At 37.3% G+C, this 26,189-nt stretch overlaps 1 protein-coding gene across 1 annotated transcript in view; it reads right to left on the bottom strand.

Annotated features, from left to right (window-relative positions):
* The window catches only part of abhd5 (abhydrolase domain containing 5, lysophosphatidic acid acyltransferase), a 34,144-nt gene that overhangs the window by 7,114 nt on the left and 841 nt on the right, over positions 1-26,189 (bottom strand). Inside the window, exons 2-6 of the mRNA XM_003215662.4 lie at positions 12,319-12,404; positions 8,949-9,321; positions 4,375-4,529; positions 2,642-2,753; positions 748-934 (exon numbers count right to left, since the gene is read on the bottom strand). Of these exons, the coding sequence (XP_003215710.1) occupies positions 748-934; positions 2,642-2,753; positions 4,375-4,529; positions 8,949-9,321; positions 12,319-12,404 (913 nt within the window). The remainder of the gene's footprint in view (positions 1-747; positions 935-2,641; positions 2,754-4,374; positions 4,530-8,948; positions 9,322-12,318; positions 12,405-26,189) is intronic.

Genomic DNA, 26,189 nt, shown 5'->3' with positions numbered 1-26,189 from the left:
TGACAGAGCTGGACCTGTTGCTTTTCATGCTCCTTTGTCATCCAAGTCTACACTGCCACACAATAGCCATACACAAATTTTTGTATGCCATAATAGCTGTAAATTCTTTTCCAAGTCAAGTGGTCAAACATTTGTGCCACTAAAGTGGCACATTGTCTGGACTCAGCTGATGTTGCTGGCAGTGTATTGTTATAGATTTCTAAGAGTTAAGGCCCACTGCATAAACGCTGGTCTCTCTCGTACATTCAGCCAGGAGAAGGGAGGTGTATTTACTAGTACTATTTGTTTAAAAGATATTTGGGCAGGACAAATACAATTCTGAATAAATCTAAATCTGTGTTAACAAGCATTACCTTTCATGCTTATGCCAGACACATGCAGAAGCAATTGTACAGTGTCCGAAAATATTTAAAAGGTAATAAAGGGTTGATTTAATGATTATTTCCTGAGGATAATACCCTGTTGACAGTGGAATAGGCCAGTTCAGATTGGGGTGGAGGGAGACTACTAAACAGCAGTGGGTTGTTGTAGTGACAAGGGTTTACACTAGATGGCCTTTCGGGTACCTCTGCTTTTATAACTCTGTAGATCTGAGTCAGAGCTGAAAAACGTAACTGTCACTATCAGTTACATTCTTGAAGATGTTGCCTTTATTTTCTTGAACTCTTAAAGCTGACATTCAAAGACATAGGGAAAGGAAGAAATGTATAGCAGCCATCCACAAAATGGGTAGAATGTCCCACTTACTATTGTTTTGACATAAGAATTTGGTCGCAGAGACTGGATCGTGGTCCCTGAATTGCCATCTATACATGACCGTGCTCCATAAATCACAGTGATAGGAATGTCTTTGTGCATATGGGCAATTCGCTGCAGCATTGGCCTTTTTGCCCATCCATATGGAACTGTCATGTTCTTGAAAGCTGTTTCGCCACTAAAAGATATGAAAATAGAAATGTTGGTTAGTGTACACAGGACACCTGGCTTTATACATTCTGGGCTTTATACATTTTAAATTACATAAAGAACTACCTAACAGGAAATATGTATGAAGGCCACTGAAAAAACAATGCATAATACAATGACAGATGTATCGATGCATATGTAATTATACGCATTAGTGAGTTTTCATTTCAGATCAGTGAATTGGGTGAGACACGTGATTCTACTAGTTGTGACAACGCACATTTAATTTCACTTATACAAACAATTTGCTGTGTATCTCCAAAGTACAGCTTTATTATGATGGTCTTGCAGAACATTGGGATACATGAGGGACTGAAATTGGGACATGGAGCTGCATTAGAGAATCAGACTGATTGTGCAATCCATTTGGTAGGACAAAGATTTTATAACATTTGGTAGGACAAAGATTTTTTCCTCTGTTAATGGCCATTAAACAGAAAATCTGCTGTATCTGAAATGCATTCAGATTTAGATTTTGATGGCATGCTAAAGAAAGCACTTTCCATATCATTTCAGGAGAAGTATTAAATAAAGATTTGCATATTAGAGCATTCACCCCTGCTTTTCACAGCTGACACAGTCAAGGCAGCACTTTCATGACAAAGCTGATGAAATGAAGATGCTGCTGATGTGTAAAGACTCCAAACCATTTAATGTTTTATGAATCAGTAATCAATAGCAGTCAGCAGTTTGTCTGGAAATTGCAGGACAATTACCAGAATGGACAAAACCATTTGCAAAGGCCACCGTTTCTTGTCACAACAGCTCTGATTTCAATTGACTTTGCAAATTGTGTGAGACTGTTGCTTTGTGTTCTTCATGCCTAGCTTACCACCGATTCCTATAGCAGAGATGAGCAAAATGTGGCACTCGAAAAGCTCCTCTACAGCATCTTCCATAAACCTTCCCTATTTGATAAGCTGCTTAGTGCTGGTGGCACCTGCAGGTCAACATCTAGAGCAGTGGTCCTCAACCTGGGGTCCCCAGATATTTTTGGCCTACAACTCCCAGAAATCCCAGCCAGTTTACCAGCTGTTAGGATTTATGGGAGTTGAAAGCCAAAAACTGGGGGAACCACTGATCTAGAGATCCACACCTTCCTCACCTACTTCAACTCCCAGAAGCCCAGCTAGCTTGGCCAACAGACAGGAATTCTAGAAGTTGAAGTCCAAAAACCAAAGTTTTGGGAACTATTGGTCTGAAGCAGTGGTTCTCATCCTGTGGGTCCCTAGATGTTTTGGCCTTCAACTCCCAGAAATCCTAACAGTTGGTAAATTGGCTGGGATTTCTCGGAGTTGTAGGCCAAAACACCTGGGGACCCACAGGTTGAGAACCACTGGTCTAAAATAACATAGAGAAGATTTATTGATAATCCAAATATCAACCAAACAAGATGGCCCTGCAACAAAATATTCCACTGCATAATGATCCTTTACAGGTTCAGGTCAGGCATACCTTAGCTTTTCCAGAACACCCTATTCCGTTCTTTCCCCCTCTGCCAGCATTTTTGCCCAGTAAACTGACTCGATCCTTACTGAATTTTATATTTTTGCAAATCTAAGGATTCCTCCACGTTTATTCACACTTTCCTTCTATGAATGCATGCTATATAAGAACCCGTAACCAGAAATGCAGCTCACTGTTAGTTTACAGGATTTTGCTTACTTAAGCTTACCTTGGTGACTGCACATTACAGTGGTAAATATACTCAGTAACTGTATCATCATCAAACATGGAAGAATACTTTCTTTTGAAGTCTGGCCTAATACGCTGTACAAGACTCAATCCTGTCAAATGACAAAAAAATAGAAATACAATTGCTAATTGTGCTCTAAATGAGAGTTTTCAAAATATGCAGTAATGGTAGTATATAATTTGTTTCAGGGCCCACAGAGTTGAAGCAAATCACCTTATCCTATAAGGCATTATCAGGCATTTTAACCTCATATTAGTAAGTGGTGAGCAATGCTGTCAAAAATGGACAATGAAGATTTTCACCCAGCAGCTTAGATGTCTCTTTCTGCAACATTATGACTGTAGAGACACGAGACATGCTATGCAACATTCAAATAATTTGTTCACATGACTAATTATAGTGTTTAAAAATTAATCAATTGCCATTACTCATTGCAATCTCAGATTAATAACTTATTCTATTTACTATTTGTTTTTGTGGGTTTTAAATTTAAGAAACCTTAGGAAATGTAGGAAAATGGCACAAAAACATAAGAAATGTCTGACAACTAGAATAAACCTAAACATTTAATGGCATGCAGATATATGTGTGTGTGTGTTCATTCACTCTTCATCAGTTCATTCAATAGACCTATGATAGTTCGGACTAAAAATGCTCATTATGACTATGTGCTACAAAATTCCAAAGTCAGTAAAAACAGTAGAAGCAAAACAATGGACATTCATCATTCTACATCCATGCTTTACAACATTTGATAACAGACAAAATAAAAGATGTGACTGGTCACAGTGAGCCAGTACCAGGAGCAGTTTCTCAACTCTGTTTTATACTTCAGTTCCCAGAAGTCTCTGTCAATATAGTCAATAATGACAAATTCCAGAAGCTGAAGTCCAAAGCGTCAAGCCAAAGCTCCCGACAACCACTTAAACAGAACACAGAAGAAAGTTCCTTTTCTAACCTACAAAGAACTGGTTAAGAATCTATTTTGCCACTGTCAAAGGAAATATTGTTGAAGTTTTGAAATCCACTAAAGTACAAGATGTTTCATGCTCATTTAAGACATGAGGTCTTACAATTATGTGCAATTATATGAATAATCTTTGGTTGGCAGCAGTATGAAAAACAACAAACAAGAAAAGAAAAAGAACAATTTCCAAAATAAAATATTTAGAAAGACAGTTTTGATTAAATTGGATTTTAAATACAATATCTCATTATTCAACAATTTATATTTTGGTTGTCATGGATAGAATGAAAAGCAGTTCAAATCTGATTCAATACACCATTTCTGTTGTATAGTGGCCAATAAGCCAATTTTAACTTCTAATCGTTCATGCTGTTGTATCCTGAAAAAAGGAAGAGGAAGAAAAGAATATGGAGAAAAGAAAGGGTAATATTTGTTACAACTACCTAACAAGACACTTAATGCAGACATGTAAACAAGTCTTTAAAAGTTACAAACTTGCTAAAGAGTGGCAAAAAAGGGATGAAGAGTTCTGATTTCTCCTACAAAGGACTGTGGCATTTTTAGGTTGGCACTGAGGAAGAATACAGTACATTATCTGCTCACATGCTTGCATAGAATCCCACACATTCTTTAATGAGCCTATGGTTACTGTACTACAGCTTGCATACAAGGATGAACAATAACATTTCCAGAACTTATTAACAAGGTGACGAGGCTACAAAACAATAAATTAGCCAGCACTCACCAAAGGGTCCTGCTATCCTGAGACCAGCCAATGGATTAAATGGACTCAAAACTGCTCCTAGTGCTTTGATCCAGATTGGAATAGACCTTTCATGTTCAGCACTAGAAGGTCTTTCTGGAAATCCCCATGGTTCTACTAATATTAGATGCTTTGCTCTGTGGGTATAAAAGTTAGAAAATCGGTCAAAAGAAAAATATTTAAAATACAAAAGGTCATCTTTAAGAACTAACTTTTGCTACATTATGTTTTTCCTTCAGTCTTTAGAGCAAATGGTTTTATTACTCCTACTCCAAACAGAGAAAAGCCTGGTTACTTGATGCTGTGTTAATTCTATTTAGTTACAGCTATATCTATAGCATGATCAAATTTTAGTTAGTAAAAGAAAGATTCTAGATGGTTAATTAAACTGTGTTTATTGCAAAGGCACTCACTGCACTGTGTAACCTACAGCATTCACAAGAGCTTATATCCATCTTACGCTCCAGTTCATGGAGCACCAATGAATCATAAAACGGATTAGCACAAAGGATTAGAGTAACTCGCAATATTTAACATAGGTTTGGTTTCAAACTAACAACCGTTAATGTTAATTGCAGTTCCTAATTCAGGTAAAGCAATGATGACTTCAAAGAAAAGATTGCCTTCTCCTTTCAACCATGAAGTTCAATCTGGTTCATTTACCATGTGAAACTATGTTTTAACATTATGTCCAAATGTGATTAATGTAATTATGGGGGGCATATTTCATGCTAACACAGCAGTATTACAGGCAATAAAGATGACTCACATGCTCTTTTTCTAAAAACAACTCAAGCGTTTGAAAGTTTTTTGTGTAAGAAGAACACCTGAATTCATATCACAGATCATAATTCGCATCTATTCTATTAAAAATCTGTCAGAAATATATTTTGATAAGCATAAGAACACTGCATTCCAGATACTTTCATATGTGGAATCTCAAATAACTGAGATATGTGCTCTGTTGCATGTAAGAACAAGATCAATCTTACTCCTCAATTTATTCATCTCTTAACCTTATTCATTCTGCAGAAAAATGAACAGAATGTACAAAGATCAGTAACTCTGCTCTCCACCCCTTTTTATGACAACAGAGAAAGAGGTCAGATTTGGGTGAGCCACATAATCCCCAAGCTTCATCAGAACCTATAGACAAAGAGAAGGAAATGAACCATAGCCCTCTACTTTGCACAAACTTGGGATTAACTTTTGCTGTACACAAATGCAGTGCTGTAACAAACATCAGCCTCCTGTCTCGAAGAGGTGTATGAACTGCCATCTGTGTTTCAAGGACACCCTGGACTTGGGAGTGCTCATCTGATGTCCCTTCTAACTTCAAGTTGCTGCCAAAAAATAAAAGCCAGTTGACATGCCTCTATGTTCAGTGGACATTCACAGCATCAGTTATGAAGTGGGGAAGAGAAAGACAACACTGTTCTGACTCTGTATTCCAATTCTGAGGTCGAAAGATATGACATCCTATTGGCAAGATGGATATCTCAAGATTGAAGCACTCATTCAGAGATGAGGGACAAACAATCCTCTGCTCAATTCCACTTCTGTGGTAGTCAGGAACAGGAAGAGGTTTCTCTTTTTGATCCCGAATGTATGCTTTCAGCTGTAAAGAAAGAGGATTTTTCTCCATGCAAACATACAAAGACATCAGGGATAAGGCCCCTGGAGGACAGGGAATCCTAGTGGTAGCAAATGGTTGATTGGCCAATAAAATCAACTAACATGCATTGATTCTTGGGTATATGCCTCTTTGATTACTCATTTTACAATGATTCGTCTTTCATACTCTAGTCTCTCTCAATTTAGCAGCCTACTAGTTCTTAGATTGAGGTGGACATTATGGCACCCTTCAACTGTTTGGATTGAAACAACATTCCTCACTGTTTGTTGAAAGATCAATGGTTGGCCTGCAACTTACTAGCCAGCACAAGAAAACGGTGTGTTGCAGTCCAGCATAACAAGGTCACATGATTACCATACCAATTTTGAGAAATCTTTTTAACTGGATTTGTTTGTTTTCTTAGAAAATCATCCCAGAAATAAAACAATTACAATGTTCTATTTGAACTCCCAAGAAATGCATTCTGACATAAGATAACATGATGGATTAATCTAACAACCCTTTCTGTAACTCAATAGTAAACACATGTTTTGCATGCAGAAATTCTCAGCTTGATCCCCACTGGGAAACTGGGAAAGACCCCTGACTAAACCTTAGAGAAAATACTGCCAATATCAAGAATAGATGAACCAATTGTCTTCTTTGATAAAACAAAGCTTCCTATGTTTTTAATGAAGATGTCCAGCCACAACCTGATAATATCCAGTATATATGCTCGTAGAGAGCTGGGTTCAAGAAAAAAACAGCTTTTTAGGAATAAGAACCAAAGATACTTTCCCAGTTTGGAAAAAGGCAGTTTATAGGAAATATTTTCACCCAAATTCTTCATGCCACTAGCAGGTACGGTAGTTTGTGTTATGTGAATTAGCCACAGTAGACAGCAGGTTTATATATGCCCCTCCTCCATTCATCCTCTGGTACCTGTCCACTTTTGCTACATTTTCACTGTGATTAATATTATCCATAGTTTAGCTATAAGAAAACAACTTAAAAGTTAATATTCACCACAGTTTGTTTGTAAGAATACCACAAACTGTCTTGAAGCAAAAACTTCCTAACTCTTATTATGCCCATATAAGAAGTAAAGGAAGAATGCAAGAGCCTGGGACTCACTGACGTTTATTCCTGACATGCCAAAACATGGATTGGTGACTTTAATGGTGTCTGAATGAATGCAGTCCATCCAGTTGCTCTACACATATAAGAACAATGATAAAACTGTCCTCTTTAAAGAGAAAGAGCTAAACCCAATATTGGTCTATCTTAAGTATGACTCACTAAATTTATCTAGACTAATATTAGTAATGACAAACAAGTCCTGCTCATTTCAGTGGTCTTGCATGGATTTAGCTGTAGGTTTGTGGCCTAAAAACCTTAAAGGCACCAAATCCCATTTAAATCTGAAAGCTAAGCAAGATCACCCCTTGTTAGTACTTTGACGGGAAACTACCAAGACATACCCAGTGAAATAGGCTGTATTTCAGAGGAAGGAAGGGGCCAAACCACCTCTGAATATTCCTTGTCTGAGAATACTCTATGAAATTCTTGGGATTGCATGCTAATCTTCTGTGTATAGTTTCGATTTTAGTATATGTGTTGCTGAAGCAAGCAATTTAAGATGGACAAAAAGTATTTGGATTTGTAACAATTAAACAAGAATTCAAAAATCCATTGTGTTCAGTAGATGATTATTTGATTGCAAAAATGTATAAAGTATTGTTAAAATATGAAATGTAGGAGCAAGAAGTGAAAAAATTGTATGGTCAAATGGGTTTAAAATATAGGTACCCAAATCCAATTTGAACAATGAGAGAAAGTGTGGACAAAGAGTTTTAAAGTTTACTTGGAGTAATTATCTGAAGGAAAACTCTTATAAGACAATGTACAGCTGGTATTTGACACTAGAGAGGCTCCGAAAGATGTATAAAGGCAGCTCTAGCAAATATTGATAATGTGAGCATTAGGTTGAGACATTTTATCATATGTGGTGGTCTTACAGACAGGCTCAAAAATACTGGACTAAAATACAGGTTAAGGTTAAATTCATGATAAAACCAGAGGTTTATTTGTTGGGAATGCTGGATGATCATCTAGAAAGCAATTTGAAATATTACTACAATATATGATAACTACAGCAAGAATAATGGCTGACAAAGACCTACGAATTAGCTGAGGTGGATAAACTGACTGTGGGTTAAGGAGAAATCTTTGATCAACTTCAAGAAAGACTGGGACTTGTTTATCACTTTTTAACAAGTGGCAAACATCAACTGTAGGATTTATGAATTAGAAGAGTGTTACCAAAAGCAGATGTGTGTTATATAGTATTATGGAAGTAGGATAATAAGGGATAAAACCCATCAGAGAGTGAGTGTGAGGTTTGTAGGATTGTTTCTGTGTCTGTCTCTTCATTTGTCAGTGTGGTTTGTGAGTGTGGGTCTATCTAAGCATGTGTTTTGTTGGTGTGTTTTTGATTTAGTTTTGCAGTTTTCTATAGTAACTAGTTAGCTGCATAGTTTTATCATTATAACAAAAATTCCACTCTATTAATTATACTATAACCCAACTCACTATCTAAATATACAAAACGAAAAAGTATGAATGCTTCAAAAGCCCATTATGTTATCTTATTGAGCATTTGCAACATACCTCTTTCCCAGAAATATTTAAAAAACTCTGCCCTGAAATGTTCATGTTTAAGAGCAGTGGTGGAAGCAGACTGGCCATATAGCCAGACAAGTATATCATGAGAGAGCAACAAATCAAAGATGTAGAGGCAAATTGGAAACATAATGCACATTGTTGCATTTAAAGACCACTAGAAAAAAACATACTATATAATACAATTGGAAATGTCTCTAATGAAACTTAAACAAACTACAAAAAACAGTGCTTCAGTTTGCTTATTAGTTCCAGATACCTTGAAGGGTATTTCAGTGAGTAAGCTGCTGCCAGGAATCCGCCCAGGTTATGTCCAAGTAAAATCATTCTGTCCAATCCCATCTTCCTCCGCCATTCTTCAATAGATTCTACAAATTGATTTTCTGCTACTTCAGCATCAGCATCAAACTGTGGCCTACTACTGCGTCCAAATCCCAAAAGATCAAATGCATACACAGTCCTATTTTCACAAAGATCTTCAAAGTTCAGAGCCCAGAGTCCAACACCACCTCCAAACCCATGGAGAAGAACAAGTGGAGTTTTCTGTGAAAGGTTCTGAGAGAACATTAGCGTCCATATTTTATTTCCATTGGATATGAAGACATACTGTTTACTGTACGTACTTGTGATACCTGAAGAAAGAAACACACAAACCTTATTATTCAAACAACAGTAATGAAACAAGATTACGAAAAACAGAGAAAGGCCTCAGGAATACAAATCCACTGGGTAAATACCCTCACTTTTGCTATGGCACCTGATTGCCCAAAAGGGAGTAGCACCAGCCTCAAAGGACACAAGAGTTTGTACTTACAGTGTTCTTTCTTATATGGACTGAATTCTATTTCAAGACTGCTAAGTACCGTTTTATGTCCCTAAATTAAGCAGAAAAGGAACTACTAAATTAGTTATTTAAAATGAAAAAGTTCTGCATGAAGCTCTTGAAAGTGCATGTATGTTTTGTGCCTTCAAGTTGCCTGCCAACTTATGGTGACTCCATGTAGGAATACTTAGGCAAGAAATACCCAGAGGTGGTTTTGCTAGTTCCTCCCTCTGATATAGCCTGTAGCACTTGGTATTCACTAGCGGCCTGCCATCCAAGAACTAACCAGAGCAGATCCTATCTAAGTTTCAAAAATCAGATTGGATCAGGTGCCTTTAGGACATTTATTACATATTTACTTACTTCATTTCTATCCCGCTTTTCTCCACCCCAAAGGGGACTCGAAGCGGCTTACAAACATTAAAATACATCTCAACAAAATCAACAATCTAAAACATGAGCAATTTAGGTTAGCACCCTCGCTACCTTCCTTCACGAAACAGTTAAAGACCTTGATGTTTCGGTTGGCCTTTGGTTAGACAGTCATTAGATAATTAGCCCCAGATGGTATTATTCTATCCTGTATTTTATTAGGTCTTTACTGTCTATGCACTTAACTTATCATTCTTTTTTTTGCATTGCTGCTCCAGTTTCTCCACCTAAGTAGATGATAGAACTGCGCTTGGTAGTTGACTGATACTATCAACTGTTTTATTCTTGTTTTACATTGTATTACTGTTTTTATCTTTTATACTGTGAATTGTATTTATATTATTGTTTATTTCGTCAATGTTGTTCGGGCCTTTGCCCCATGTAAGCCGCCCCAAGTCCCCATGGGGTGATGGTGGCGGGGTATAGAGTTTTTGTGATTATTATTATCATCATTATTATTATTATCAATCAATTAAATACATTAAAACCAAATAAAATGCCGAGTCATTATCTCATAACCAAATCGTTTTCCAAAATCTTTAGTCTGTTATTTAAGCTGTTAGTCTCATTCTGTAGTTTCCTATTCATCAAATGCCTGTGAGAAGAGCCAGGTTTTAATTTTTTTCTAAAAACCAGGAGGGATGGGGCCTGCCTGATGTCACCAGGGAAGGAGTTCCACAGCCAAGGGGCCACTACTGAGAAGGCCCTGTCTCTTGTCCCAACCGGTTGTGCTTGTGAAGAGTTTGGGACAGAGAACAGGGCCTCCCCAGTCATTCTTAAAGCTCTTATAGGCTCATAGAGGGAGATGCATTCGGCCAGGTAAGTTGCGTTTGGTATTTCTTGCAAAACCAACCACATAAAACCTTGGACTTCTTCATTAAATTATTAATGTTAATAAAAGCAGTATATATTAAATAGTAATAGCTGTACTGGCCATGTAGTCTGCCTAACCTCAAATAAATACTACTTATTTACAATAACAACAACATCTACAACAAATTGCATTTGTTACCTGCCTCCCCTCACGCTTTGAGGTAAAGTACAACACAGTTAAAATAACCAGATAAAATACAATACCATGAAATGTATAATACAAAGATTAAAATACAAAAACTAATAGAAATAATAATTAAATACTTGCCAACAACATATCTCACAAGTACTTCTAATTTGGATATACAACTACCTTAGGTGTATGCCTTGGTAAATTTTATCCTGTTCACTTTTTTTAGCAGGGAGGAAAAACTGATCAGCCTGCTGTGAGCTCTGTCCACCTTTCCGCCTCAACAATAGACAAAAGTTAACAACCAAGACAAGCTACGGCACTTTTATATAAACACAGTATGTTATGGGTTGAGAGCCAACGTAGTGGTTTGAGTGTAGGAATAGGAGAATGGGAAACTAGGATTGAAATCCCTGCTTAACCATGGAAACATATTGCACAAGTCACATTCTCTTAGCCTCAGAAGAAGGCAAAGGGAAATCCTCTCAGAACAAACCCTGTGATAATTGTCATCTATATATATAAAAGAGTGATGGCATCACGGCAGCGGACAAAACAACAAAAGTAAACACCCCACAACCTCGAAAATTGACAGCACAATCCCTCATCCATGCCTCTAGGTTGATACAACAAAAAGAAAAGAAAAATAAAGTCCTAATTAGAGGGAGAGGAATAATTGTTTTTATCCAATTGCTGCCAGTTAGAAGGCTAAGCTCTGTTCACTTGGTCCCCTAGCAACTCACTCAGCCCAGGGGACCCTTTACCTTAACTACCACCAATTCCTCAATACTTTATTTCCCATACCACCAGACTTCGCCACAGCAACGCGTGGCCGGGCACAGCTAGTAAATCAGAAATGATTTGGAAGGCATCAACATAAACTTATATTTCAAGTCATTTCAGACTTAGGGCGATCCTGAGTCTAAAGTTTAGGGCGGGGGGCCAGAAGACTGACCTTGGAGGGCCACATCCAACCCATGGACCTTAGTTTGGAGATCTCTGCTGTATATACGCCTCTTCTTTGAGGGGCAAAAAGCAAGAACTTAGTGCATCCTGGAGGAACTGAAAAAAAGCACTGATCACCTCAACTCTCTCCATCATGCCAGTTTCTGGCCTTTTTGAATACATGGGTGAGACCATGCGGGTGACAAATAGTACTTTTGCCCCTCTGCGGAATGACTGGATTTATCCACGTGTCATATCAAAAGCCATAATTTTGACCCCCAATCCTTCCCTCGATTTATACATGAGATTAACTTATACGTAAGTGTATATAGTAGTTCTTTTCTCTTTCTCCCCCACTACCTCTAGGTTAGGAAAAGATATAAGCGAATCATGTTAACTGGAGATATCTTACCACAAAGTGCTTACATTTCAATATTTTCTCCTCAGCATCTTTAAGATGTACCAGTGACGTAGGACACCATGCAGGCAGCCAACTGGATAACCATCCTGACCTAGAGCAATGAGAATAAAAAAAACACTATAATAAAAACATATACAATACTTACTATGATATGAATTTGATATTAGGGTCCCTGGCTTTTGTGTGGAAGACAAAGATAGAAATTCATTTGGTCTTTTATTTGATGGCCACCACTAGCCCACTGTGTGATACAGAAATATATAAATGCCATCCATTATTATTATTATTATTATTATTATTATTATTATTATTATTATTAAAAACCAATGGAACTCAAAAGTAGTGGTTGCTATGGACTGCACATCATAACACCAGTAATGTTCAGAATAATGTAGATGTTAGAAATGCAAATTATGTCTTTTTCAATTTAGTGTTTATAGATGTGATAAAACTGCATAACTTTAAAAAGTTATACTGAAATCAATTTGAAAATAATGTATGTGGGAGAGGCAAGAATACACACATACATTCTCTTTAATATTATATGTATGTCATTCATTCCAGAAAACCCCTGATGAACTACAAATACACTACAGAGGGGTATGTGTTTTTCGTCTTGGTTCTCTTTACATTTAACTACTCAGGACTTCAATATATACAGAAAGCAAGGATAGGAGGGGCAAGGAAAGGTGAAGTGAGGGTAGCAGGAGAAGCATAACTATTTCCTGGGTAATCATACAGATAGATAAGGAGGAGGACTTCAGTCTTATTTTTTTTTTAAAAAAATGTGTATAGTGAATGTAAATAGTATCTTGAACAGGAGCAAAGTTTTATGATAGCAGACATTTAATAGGCATGTCAGGAAAAAAAGACCAAGGTAATCACTAATGATTCTGCAACTGAAAAATTATTATACTGCAAGCACATATGCACTCTCCCCCTCTTATTTTAAGCATGTTGGTTAGAAAAAAATAATTCCACTTTTAGAACAATGAAAATGTAGGGGCTTTAGGCTCTGCTAAGCAAACAAGGGAAAACATATAGTGTGTATCCCTATGACACAGGACTATAGATCTGGGGCTACCTTGGAAAATGAAAGTTAAGGCTCCATTTTTGTAGTGGACTGACAAAAATAAAACACTCATTCCTGTTCAACTACATCTAAAATCTAAATAAAATACAAGAACCCATCCAAAAATTTGGATCCCGCATATAGCATCCAAAATTTGAATGGAAAGGAATTGTTTGTGAACATCTGGAGAACAACCTTCTAAGTTCCAACTTCTTAGTCATCCTACTACTAAATAAACTCTGTTCCTTTCAACAAACTTGATGAATCATTTTGACAACTGAATTAAATATAATAAAATTAAGTCACCTTGGTGATTCCTTCAGGCACAGAGAATATAAATTTTTAAAACAGAAGAAGCACTCTCATATCCCACAAGATGTCCAATATTTTACCATATAGACTCAGAAAGCCACATATTAAGATAATTAAGTAACAATAAGCAAAAAATTTAGCAATACACACATAGGCATTGCTCAGAAATGCCTGGATCGTGCTAGAAATGAAATAACAAAGTCTATTGCTCATGAGTCATCAATTTCTACTTCCCACAAAAACAAATATTTGGAAATAGCAAGATGCTTCAGTGTACAAGACTCAGAAATGCAACGATACAACAATCATCTGTCACTAATACATAAAAATTACAATGCTTCTCATATCACCATTATAAAGATTAGTTGTTTAGCAAAAGTTACAATTCTATAATACTTATATTTTTACAATCATGGCTGTTATTATTTGCAACAACATTTGCAAGGAATTTGCATGTTTCCATCCACATGTGTTTTATCTTAGGATTCTACATTGGGATTCTATATTCCAGGAAAGTAAGAGACAAGCACTTGTCCAGTTTTGCTGGAGAGTTTCAGTTCCTTTATCTGGCCATGTTGCTTAAAGCAGTGAGGCCAGTGACTTATTTGTTATTTGTTTGCCCATCCTGGTTGGTCCTACTAGAAAAGGGACTAGAGAATTAGAGGTTGCAAAGGTTTTGTGTCCCAGTCCTTAAAAAAACAGGATGAAGAAAATACAGGCTGTGAGCTCTAGCTAGACCCCATCCATTTCCTGTTCCCAGAGCCCTCTTCTTTCTTTTTAAGTGAAACTTTAGGGTAAGTATTATAGAATAATTTCGGGCTTAGTTTTTGATTACATCTTTTTTTTTTCAAGCTGATGCCAAGGGCACTGGAGTTTTTATACAAATAGGTTAATCCAGTTTTACTGTTATACTTCATTTTGCAATTTTAAACAATAAGCACTCTTGTCTCCAGATTGCCACACAGTGGTCCAATGACTGGCTTATCATAGAAAGGAAGTGACAGAATCCAACATACTTTGCTAGCCAAATATTATTTGTGAATTGAGATAGCAGTTTCCAGAGGCAGAGCCTGAAGACAGAGCTGCAGCTGTCTTCATGTTTGCAGAGCAATAAAGGCAGAAGAATCAAAGTTAAACCTGGAAGAGCCATATAATGCTGCATTGTGAAGCAGCAGGTTTTAAACTCAAACTATTTTGCAGGCTAACCTGCATAAAAGTATAGCCTCACAACACAAACCTTCTGAGTACAGCACATTAGGAACTTGCTTATTTGACATATTGACTCATTTCACATTCTGGATTATATGAAAGAGGAAAAATAATATCAAGTTCCCACTCAGAAGGTAAAAGAATGAAAAGATATATACAAGCAGGAAGCCAAATTTTGTAAGAGAAAGCTTGCATCACCAGAGACTCACCAAAAAGTGTTACAAATAAGTAGATAAGAAAGAATTTTGAGTGAAATGGAACCGATATTACACCATCATGGTTTCTAGTATTGTCCCAGCAATACTGCAGCTAGGACAGCAATCACCAGCTAGAATCATGGGATCATGCAATGCTACTGAGCAAAAATCAAGCTGAGGCAGGATTTGACAGGTGACAGTGTAGACAGCAACTTAAACATATTGTAAATACTATTAGCATAGATTCACATAGCCTCATATTTTATAGTAGGTTATGAGAAATGTAACTGCAGGTAATATTTAGTGAAGAGATGGTGAATAAATGGTAGATATATCAAAGAGAATAATTTAAATTTCAATTTGACTTCAGCTCTGACTCCTCTGCTTGGAATATCTTGTAAAATCTCGGGATGTCATTGGTCCATGTTTCCTATTCACTCAGGCACATCACAGCTTTTATATTCTATGGACATAGTGACCAGGTCATCACAGGACAGCCTATAATGGTGTGCCCCTGTGTATTCAGGTAGGTTAGGCCTTGGATAGTAGTTACCCAGTTTCCCTCTGGGGCCACACTACAAGAATTGTCAGCTGGACAAAATCTGCCAGAGATTGTGTTCCACTGGGATAAACCTCAAGATTCAACTGTTAGTTTCAGGCTACAATCCTATAGTGAAGACAGTACATCTCCATAATCAAATTTAAGCATATCACGAGGCACAATTTGAAATACTAAGATGTATTAAAATTATTACAAGTAATGTTCTAAGTGGTCTGACTGATGCTATGTTTCACCTTTGGCAGAGGAATATGGAATACACAACATTCATTCCCTCTCTGTTTAGAACATAGCAGGAGAAAGAATACAATGAGTTTGTAATAAGAGATGAATTACAAGAGACAACAGTGACATAACCATGAAAACATTATGACACTCAGGAAGGTGACAGGTCCTTACTCAAGAATAAGGAGGACAAATGCTAACTTTAAAAAATCATTGATAATTACGTTTCATGTTCGCTGTGTAAATCAGCTTACAGAGAAAGTCACACATGCTGCCATACCTCAAAAAGCATAATAACTGCTGTTTATCAGCTTGGTGCTGCAAGGTAGAATATCAGTCAGAACAGGCTTTATTCTTTAATGTGAGTACATGTAATCCTCTCTTGTTAGTTTATCTTTAAAACAAAGCAGTGGGTTATAGTTCCCTAACTGAAGAGGAATACCCAGGGAAAGGGAGGGAGCTACTACACAATATTTCTAGGAATTGCACTGTACGCCAGCTGTTCCAAGAGGTCCTTGGCAGATGATTGCAGTATGTTGCTACATTAGGTCAGAGGTAAAAACAACTATTTCCTTGTCTATCTATTGCCTCTTGAACTTTGTATTGAGAGAAGATGGCACGTAACAATCAAAATTAAAATATATAGAGAGATTTCTGACACCCTGGGTCTCATAAGCATACAATCGGAGAAGTGTATTGGCCTTTGACTTGCTAAATACTTATACAAGATCATAAATAAGATAGTCTTCATAAATTTTCTTTAGTTTCAAGTAAACGAGCCAAGACTTGTGATATTAGAACAATATACAGTCATGAATAAATGTACTGATAGTATACTGTGAATTCACCATAATCTAACTGAAATAAAACAGCCACAGATATATAGACATTTGCTTTACAGTGTTCCCTCACTTATTGCGGGGGTTACGTTCCAGGACCACCCGCATGAAAATCTGTGAAATAGGGATGCTAGGTTTCTCCTTAGGAAAGAAGTAGAACAAGGGAGGGAGGGAAGAAGGGAAGAAAGAGGCAGGAGAACATGGCACTGCCTCCTTTTCCTCCCACTGCTGTTTGGGCTCCTTCTCCACCCCGCCACCCACACCCGCCTGAGACTATCACCACTGTAAATCATAATTTTTTATTATTTATAATATTATTTTAGTGTTTATTAAAAATACAAAACAGTGAGGGCATGAAAAGCGAACTGTGAAGTAGCGAGAGTACACTGTATACCAGTTCAGACTATTGAGCCATCTAATCCAGTATTGTCCACATTGTAGACACTTCAGAGAGTGACACAACCTGTGCCAAATTCCAAAGGGAAACCTCTCCCAGCATACCTTGAAAATGCCAAAATTGAACTTGAAACATTCCACATATAAACCTGTGTTGAACAACTGACATTGAGGCCTCCCACTCTACACTTTTTTTGCCCTGCATTTATGTGCTTGCATCTCCTTGAATGATATTTTTCATTAATATCTTATGGTTATCTTAACAAAGCCATATACTGTGGTGGAAATCTCAATATAAATATCTACTGATCACAAAAGAAGTGATTTTTGCTTGCAGAAGAAAATTGCTACTGAAACAATTATATCACGGCATAAGCTCTTAAACAAGTACTTAACGAAACTAAGTGAGGAGCTACTTTTCTATTTCCTGTTCTTTGGATCGAACCCAAAATATATCTGTGATATTTTCTTTTTACAAACCAGTTTTTCCATCTCATACTCCAAATACTAAAACCAGTTCATAGTCTAAATATACTATTGATTGCCAAGACTTTAAACCTGCAGAACCAGAATGGATTAACTATAACTTCTTTATCCATGCCCTACTGTTTCACTGCATTAAAACAATACTCTTGTGTAGTAAATGAAATAATCAGTACCAATTCCAATATGAAAGACATATCAGTACTAACCCTCTCATCTTACTTTAATGAGACAGATTTCTGTTTGAAAGTGCCTTTGCAAATGTAACACATCTCTGTTCAAAACATTTAAAACCAAAGAAACCTCATTTCTTTTAAGGAAAGGAAGGCTCTCACACTGAATAAAGCAAATAAAGAGGAACAAACTGCCAAAACCGCCCCTAAGTATTCCTTGCCTAAGAAAACCCTATGAAATCAATGGGGTTGCCCTACATCAACAACAACCTGAAATGACATACACACCCATAGTCAATGCTGAGGTACTAAATTCCATCAAATGTTTCAACATGAATACGTTTTTTTGTTTAGAAAGTTATACACACACACACACACACACACACAAACACTTGAGCAGAAATGGTATAGTGATTTAGGTGTTGGGTTAATGGGCCTTTGGAGACCAGGGCTAGAATTGATGCTAGGCTATGGAAACCCACTGGGTGACACTAGGCAGGTCACTCTCTCTCAGCCTCAAAGGCAAAGCCCCTCTAAATAAATCTTGCCAGAAAGTCCTGTGAAAAGGTTGCCATAAATCGGAAACAGCTAGAAGGTATTCAATGCCAACAAGAATTTGGGGAATACAGTCTTTTTAATGATCATTTTCCAGTTAAGATACCACTAATTCCACTCAAATTTATTTCTTCAAATAACCTTGACAATGTTAAGGTGAATGGCTGGTTCTGCTCTAAAATCAGCTCTAAAGTACTGCTCTAAAATCAGGATTTTTAAAAAATTGTTTTTACAAGTTAAGTATCCTTTCTCTGAAATGCTTGAGACCAAAGGTGTTTCTTATAATTTTTGGAATATTTGTATTAGATAATATTTTGGAGATGGGACTCACATCTAAGCATGAACTTCTCTTATATTAACACCTTATACACACATCCTGAAAATAACATACAAAAAAGTCAATACTTCTGTGCGTGAAACAAAGTTTGTGTATACTGAGCCATCGGAAGGTATTGGTATGTCAGTTACATATGTGGACAATTTTGGAGCATTTCGGGTTTTGGGTTTCAGGAAAAGGGATATTGTGTTGTTGTATTTGTATTGGTGGTTTGTTTGGTACTATATAATGCTCTAGACCACTGCTGCTTAAACTGTATGTCCCAACCCCAAATGGGGTTCCTTTAGCTCAATTTGGGATCCCCAAAAAACTGGCAACAGTAAAAGGTTTCTAAACACCACCCATTTTCCCAAATTTGTTTGGCATAATGTGCAGTGGTTAGAGTGGATTCTGCAGAAAATGCTTCACCTGTACTTCACAAAAAGGAAAAGCCTGTTTATCAATCCTCACAAATGCTGATTTATTATAGTGAATTTTTGATTTTAGTATCTGGGTAACATAAATTTTTCTCAGGTGCAAAGAAGTCACGGGTGGAAAAGGTTTCCAAAGCCCTGGTTTAGATTATTTCATTACTGTAACCACATAACATGTTTAAACCCTTTCACAAGAGGTACTAAGAATATCCTTTTAGCTTTCAAAGAGAACTTCTGAAATGAAAGTGACAGAGATTAAGAAATGCCTCTTTTAAATGCAGACAGAGCCTGAATATCTAAATACTTTAAAGGTACCCAGTCCTGACTAACTCTGGAAGCTAAGCAGTCTCATCTCTGGTTAGTACTTGGATGAAAGATCACCAATGAATACTAGGTGTTACCTGCTATATTTTAGAGGAAGGAACTGACAAAACCACTTTTGAGTATTCCTTCCTTTTAAAATTAAATTAATGGGTTACCAGAAACTGACAGGTGACTTGAATGCACAGACACACAGACCCTATAAAGGTCTAATTCATCTTCACACCCCCTGAAGTGGCACTTTTTACAATAGATGTAAGCCCTCTGCCATTTTTCCCACAGATATGACTGTTTTTACAATAAAAGCAGAATGGGTATACGTTGTTTTATGAATGGCATAAAATCCATATGTTAACTGGGGTAACAGAGGCCTGTCTGAAACTCCTAGAAGAAAAATCAAACAATTCAAAGGATTAAGCAGAATTTGATGAGGAAAAAAAAATTAAAATAGACATTTTTTCAGGAGAAAAACTGATATAAAACCACTAGCCAAAATGTCCTGAACAAAACCACACAATTTACCCAGCGACTTTTTTCTGCCCCCAAATGAGTGGCTGTGTCAAACTTCCTTGTTTAAACGCTTGACTAATATCACAGGCAGCTTGGTCCTAATTATCTCTTGTCAAATAAAAGGAGAAGATATGCAAAGTTATCATGGTCCTATGTTATTATATACAGCTTGAGGTTCTTTGTTCTGGGATCCTCCATGCTGTGCATAATGAAAATACAAGAGTTTCTGCTACTGCAATGTGTTGAAGTTTTATTACAGAAGTATTATTGTTGTTATTATTGAAGTTTGGCTCATTACAGCAAAGGCTACACACTAAGCTTACCTTGTGGAACATTGCCACAGGCCGACTGAATGACTATAGCTGGGAAATGATCATGTGAATGTGACTAAGGATCAGAGGGCTACAGATTGACACAAGGCAAATAGGTCCCATGATAATAAATGCCAGTTCTGCACAGGTATTTTGAAAATTCCATTCCCCAGAACAAAATCAAGAGGCATGATTTTCTTAATGGGCAGGGCCATGGCCAAAAGGGCAGAGTTCAACCAAGGCTGTTGCTTGGATCTAATGCTGTACCATGGCTAAGCAGCATGAGCCAGAAGATCAAAAGAGCCAGTGTTCAAATCTAGATATAGCTTTGAACTCGTTAGCACAGTGCTATCTCCAAGTCTGAACCCTTTCTGCAATGTAGGGGTACCTGCCTGCCTTACAGGATTATTGTAGGGATTACTGAGATAATTTACACGGAGCAGTTTGTACATTGAGTATTATAAATGCTGAGTATTATTTTGGCCTCGTGCAGTTCAAATGCACACTTGGGAAACTAGTTTGGCTGTAGATATCATTTTGTCACAAGACAGGACATTTATCCTAGAGAAAGGACACACTCATGAAAAAACTAAAAAAAGGAATACAGGTCAGCATGCACTTAAAAATGAACACATTATGGGTTGATCAGAGAAATGCAACTGCACAGAGAACAAAAATATGTAAATAGACACTTTGGTTATGACATGTGAGAAAAAATGTAGAAAATAGTATGAGCTATGCATTGACAAGGAATTGCAATACACAGACAGATAAATATGATGGAGGGTATATAGTGGGAAGCTAAGATGAACAAGTACTGTATTTTCAAAGAATACATTGAGTTCTAAGAAAAGAAAAACATTGAGGCGATTTACATACTGGCAAGGAAGAATAAAACAATGAAACGGAGACTAAATAGTAAAGCATATTCTGGACACTTAGAAGGTCCTGGGTTCAACCCAACATATCTCCAGTTAAATAGGTGTTCTCAACCTGTGGGTCCCCAGGTATTTTGGCCTACAACTCCCAAATCCCAGCCAGTTTACCAGCTGTTAGGAAAAGTACATAGGAGTTGAAAGCCAAAACATCTGGGGACCCACAGGTTGAGAACCACTGAATTAAAAGGACCAGACAGTCAAGGATGTGAAAAACATCAACCTCACACTGTCAAGAGACTGAGTAAACAATATTAGGCTACACTGAATAATATGTGAAACTAAAAAGCAATCCAATTAGGTCTGAAAATGTGTCCACCATATACAATGCCCTTTGCAAGTGTGGCCAAATTAGTGTATGTACCAAAGGTGTTTTTGAGAAGAGACACGAGGTTAAGTTGCATGCCTTCAAATATATGTAACAGAGGTACCAAGAGGACAGCTTATACGGGACAAAGATAATAGCTAGGTACAGACAAAGTTCAAATGGCAAAAAGTGCTGAAGAACAGGGCTGGAGAACACAATGCAGCACATACAGACAAAAGAACATGCTGAAATAGAGACATTTCTAAATCTGTTGTTGTGCAGTTGAAAAAGCATTGTTATCATTACTGTACCAAAAATCCTTTACAACAGATTGAAGAGTGTGGCCCTCCAAACATTTCTGGACTGCAACAACCATAATCTCTAGCCACTAACTATGATGACTAGAGTTTATTGGAACTTCAGCCCAAAATTATCCAGAATAGCAAAGACATTCCCAATAATGACTTTAAAAAGCCTTGGGGAAAAGAGTTGTACGAAGAAGTAAAAAGCAGAACAGAGCAAATGTATTAATTTGTGTGTAGTCAAGTGAACTGTCAAATGCAAACCATCCTATGCTGGTGTAGTAGAAGATGTAATGTTATAAAAATATGAGCTAGTGTGACTACTACAGCTGACAGATGAATGAGCCAGAACTCAGCAAGGGTTGGCCTCAACTTATCTTTCATGTGTGAAAATCAAATACGAAGTTCAAAAACAAAATATGCCAAACATGTGAGAAAAAAGGAAATTGACTGCTATGGCTTCCTCTGAACAAATGGAGAAAAAATACAGTACAACTATACAGTAAGCTCGATGCCTAACAGAATCGTTTAGAAAAACCAAATGACTGTATGACATGTATGCAGTTGTTTGTGCAACAAGAAGTTTTAATTGACATTGAAATGTCTTTAGTATCAGGAGGTTACAAAGTACAGTAGAGTCTCACTTATCCAACATTCTGGATTATCCAACACATTTTTGTAGTCAATGTTTTCAATGCATTGTGATATTTTGGTGCTAAATCCGTAAGTACATAGCATTAATGTGCAATTAACTACTTTTCTGTCAAATTTGTTGTCTAACATGATGTTTTGGTGCTTAATTTGTAAAATCATAACCTATTTTGATATTTGATAGGCTTTTTCTTAATCTCTCTTTATTATCCAACATATTCGCTTATCCAACGTTCTGCTGGCCTGTTTATGTTGGATAAGTGAGACTACTGTAGATTCAGGCAGTTCTAGAGAGGGAGTAAAAACCCATGTGACGACTGAGATAACAGGTACAACAGCTACAGGTATGAAAGTGAGAATAAGAATAAATGAATACGTGGAAGAGAGACTTGGGTCCAAAGAACATGCAACTATCAACAGAATCTGGCTGATGTCATACTCTATGAGTTCAATGGGCCTTTTGCATCTTCTGGGATTTGGTTACAGGACCCCAGTAGATACCAAAATCTGTGGATGCTCGAGTCTCATTACATACAGTGGTGTAGCAAAACGATGCCCCTTACATACAATAGCAAAATCAAGGTTTGCCTTTTGGATATTTTGCTTTTAATCAACATGGATGCAGAATATGTGAACTGGAGGGATACATACATGCAGATGGGCAAAACACATAAACCACACCAGGAAGAGAGGAACTGAGAGCATATAATGGGCACACAGGATACTGGGGATGGTGCGAGTGGACTGTGTAGTTTTTAAATGTAGTTTTAATTGCATTTTAATATGTTTATGCTCCATGACTCAAAATATTTATATTTTTGTATCCATATTTTAATGCATTTGCTTTGTTTTGCGTCATGTTTGCTGTTAACTGCAAGCATGTCCCTATATTGGGAAAAAAACTGGGACAAAAATAAAGTAAGTAAATAAACGAATGATGAACCCTCTCCCCTCTACTGCATGAAATTCCCTTCCTCCAAGTATTTATCTGGCCCAGCCTGGAAATAACCCCTAAACTTTACACAAGAAGGGATAAAACAGCTGGGAGTATCAGTTGTAAAAAGCACAGGTGGAAAAATAGTTCCTTTGTCATATCCAAAATACTTCCAATATATAACAATATATTATAAAAATATATAATCAAAATAGCATTCATTATTCAGAAGCATCAAAAACCCAGGATGTCCAAAAGAGGGATCACACATGGGTCCCTTTATTGATAACCAGTGAATATACTTGGCGTTGTCTGGGTATACATTTTTTTTGTGGCTCCTTCTTCTGTTTCCTTCACACACAGCCCTCTTTTTTTCCAGTAGCTACATTAATTCTTTTCTAACTATATATTACATTTTTAGCTGAAACCCTACAATGGTTTTAAGCTGAGTAATGAAAAGGTATGTGTGTGAAGTTTGGTCTAGAGTAGATCTATCACGCCATGGAGGAGCCTTTGTGGGTCAAACCAACAAACATACTTTGATTTTTCATTCATATCTATCTATATGTATGCATATGCATGTACTTCATATATATCTACAGATATATATGAAATACACACACACATATACTATATATTATGTAAAGGTTTCCCTTTGACATTAAGACTAGTCGTGTCCGACTCTGGACACGTGGTCATGTGGCCGGCATGACTGCATGGAGTGCCATTATCTTCCCACCGGAGCGGTACCTATTGATCTACTCACATTTGCATGCTTCCCAACTGCTAGGTTGGCAGAAGCTGGAGCTAACAGCGGGAGCTCACCCCATTCCCTGAATTCGAACCACCAACTTTTCGGTCAGCAAGTTTAGCAGCTCAGCGGTTTAACTCACTGTGCCACTAGAGGCTCCATGTGTGTGTGTGTGTGTATATATATATATATATATACACACACACAGAGTATATGAAAATCAAAGAATGTTTGTTTGCTGATTTGATCCACAAAAGCTCCTCTGTGGCTATAGATTTAATGTATTTGCTGTTTTAATTGCATTGTGTCAGGTTTTCTGTTAGCCTATATTGGGAGAAAGGTGGGATACTAAAAATTGAGCAAATAAATAAAGGATGAGCCCTGTCTCCTGAACTGCCTGAAATCTCCTTCCTTTTATTTCTGATGAAATATTCGGCATAACAAATTGGCTTGGAACATGGAAATGGCTGCTGCTTGGGTTTTATACCCTTTAAAGCTTTTTAACATGTTAAATATATTACAAATTTCAAAAACGTTTATGCCTTGGTAAAATAAGGTAAAGGTAAAGGTTTCCCCTGACGTTAAGTCCAGTCATGTCCGACTCTGGGTTGTGGTGCTCATTTCCATTTCTAAGCTGAAGAGCTGGCGTTGTCCGTAGACACCTCCAAGGTCATGTGGCCAGCATGACTGCATGGAGTGCCGTTACCTTCCCGCCGGAGCGGTACCTTTTGATCTACTCACATTGGCATGTTTTCAAACTGCTAGGTTGGCAGGAGCTGGAGCTAACAGCGGCTGCTCATGCCGCTCCCGGGGCTTGAACCTGGGACCTTTCGGTCTGCAGCTCAGTGCTTTAACGCACTTTGCCACTGGGTTGAGTTAAAATGTAATTTTAGTGTGTTGTCTAACTTAGTGGTAATGTGTTATTATTATTTGATGTCAATGTTTAATACGTTATTTTTCAATTTATGGTATGTTTTGCAGTTTGTTGTATTATATATAGGGCATCGGATTCTGGCGTTAAATGTTGTTGGCTGTCCTGATTTATTTATATCCTGCCTGGGGAGGTAAGGCAGGTTATAAATAAAGTGTATTATTGAGTTGCTGTGAACTCAATAATAGCTGTATGGCCATGTTCTAAAAGCATTCTGTCCTGACATTTCACCCACATCAATGGCAGGCATCCTCAGAGGTTGTGAAGTCTGTTGGAAACTAGGCAAGTGAGATTTATATATCTGTGGAAGGTCCTGAGTGGGAGAATGAACTGTTGTCTGTGGAGGCAAGTGTGAATGTTGCAATTAATTGCTTTGAGGAGCATTGAAATGCCTTGCAGCTTCAAAGCCTGGCTGCTTCTTGCCTGGGGGAATCCTTTGTGGGGAGGTGTTAGCTGGCCCTGATTGTTTCCTGTCTGGCATTCCTTTGTTTTCTGAGTGTTGTTCTCTATTTACTTTCCTGATTTTAGAGTTTTTATAATACTGGTAGCCAGATATTGCTCATTTTCATTGTTTCCTCCTTTCTGTTGACATTGTCCACATGCTTGTGGATGTTAATGGCTTCGCTGTGTAGTCTGACATGGTAGTTGTTAGAGTGGTCCAGCATTTCTGTGTTGTCAAATAATATGCTGTGTCCAGGTTGGTTCATACAGCCCAGAAAACTCACAGCAACCCAGTGATTCTGGCCATAAAAGCCAGAGTTTGTAATTAGAGTAGAGTCTCACTTATCCAACACAACACAAAGTTTGTAATTAGAGTAGAGTCTCACTTATCCAACACAACACAAAGTTTGTAATTACAGTAGAGTTTCACTTATCCAACACTCACTTATCAACGTTCTGGATTATCCAAGCCATTTTTGTAATCAATGTTTTCAATATATCATGATATTTTGGTGCTAAATTCGTAAATACAGTAATTGCAACATAACATTACTGCGTATTGAACTACTTTTTCTGTCAAATTTGTATAACATGCTGTTTTGGTGCTTAATTTGTAAAATCATAACCTAATTTGATGTTTAATAGGCCTTTCCTTAATTCCTCCTTATTATCCAAGATATTCGCTTATCCAAGCTTCTGTTTGCTCGTTTAG

This window comes from Anolis carolinensis, chromosome 6, assembly GCF_035594765.1.
Source record: "Anolis carolinensis isolate JA03-04 chromosome 6, rAnoCar3.1.pri, whole genome shotgun sequence".
NCBI lineage: Eukaryota > Metazoa > Chordata > Lepidosauria > Squamata > Dactyloidae > Anolis > Anolis carolinensis.
The sequence above is the reverse complement of the archived record's forward strand: the minus strand, read 5'-3'. Positions and strand labels throughout refer to the sequence as shown.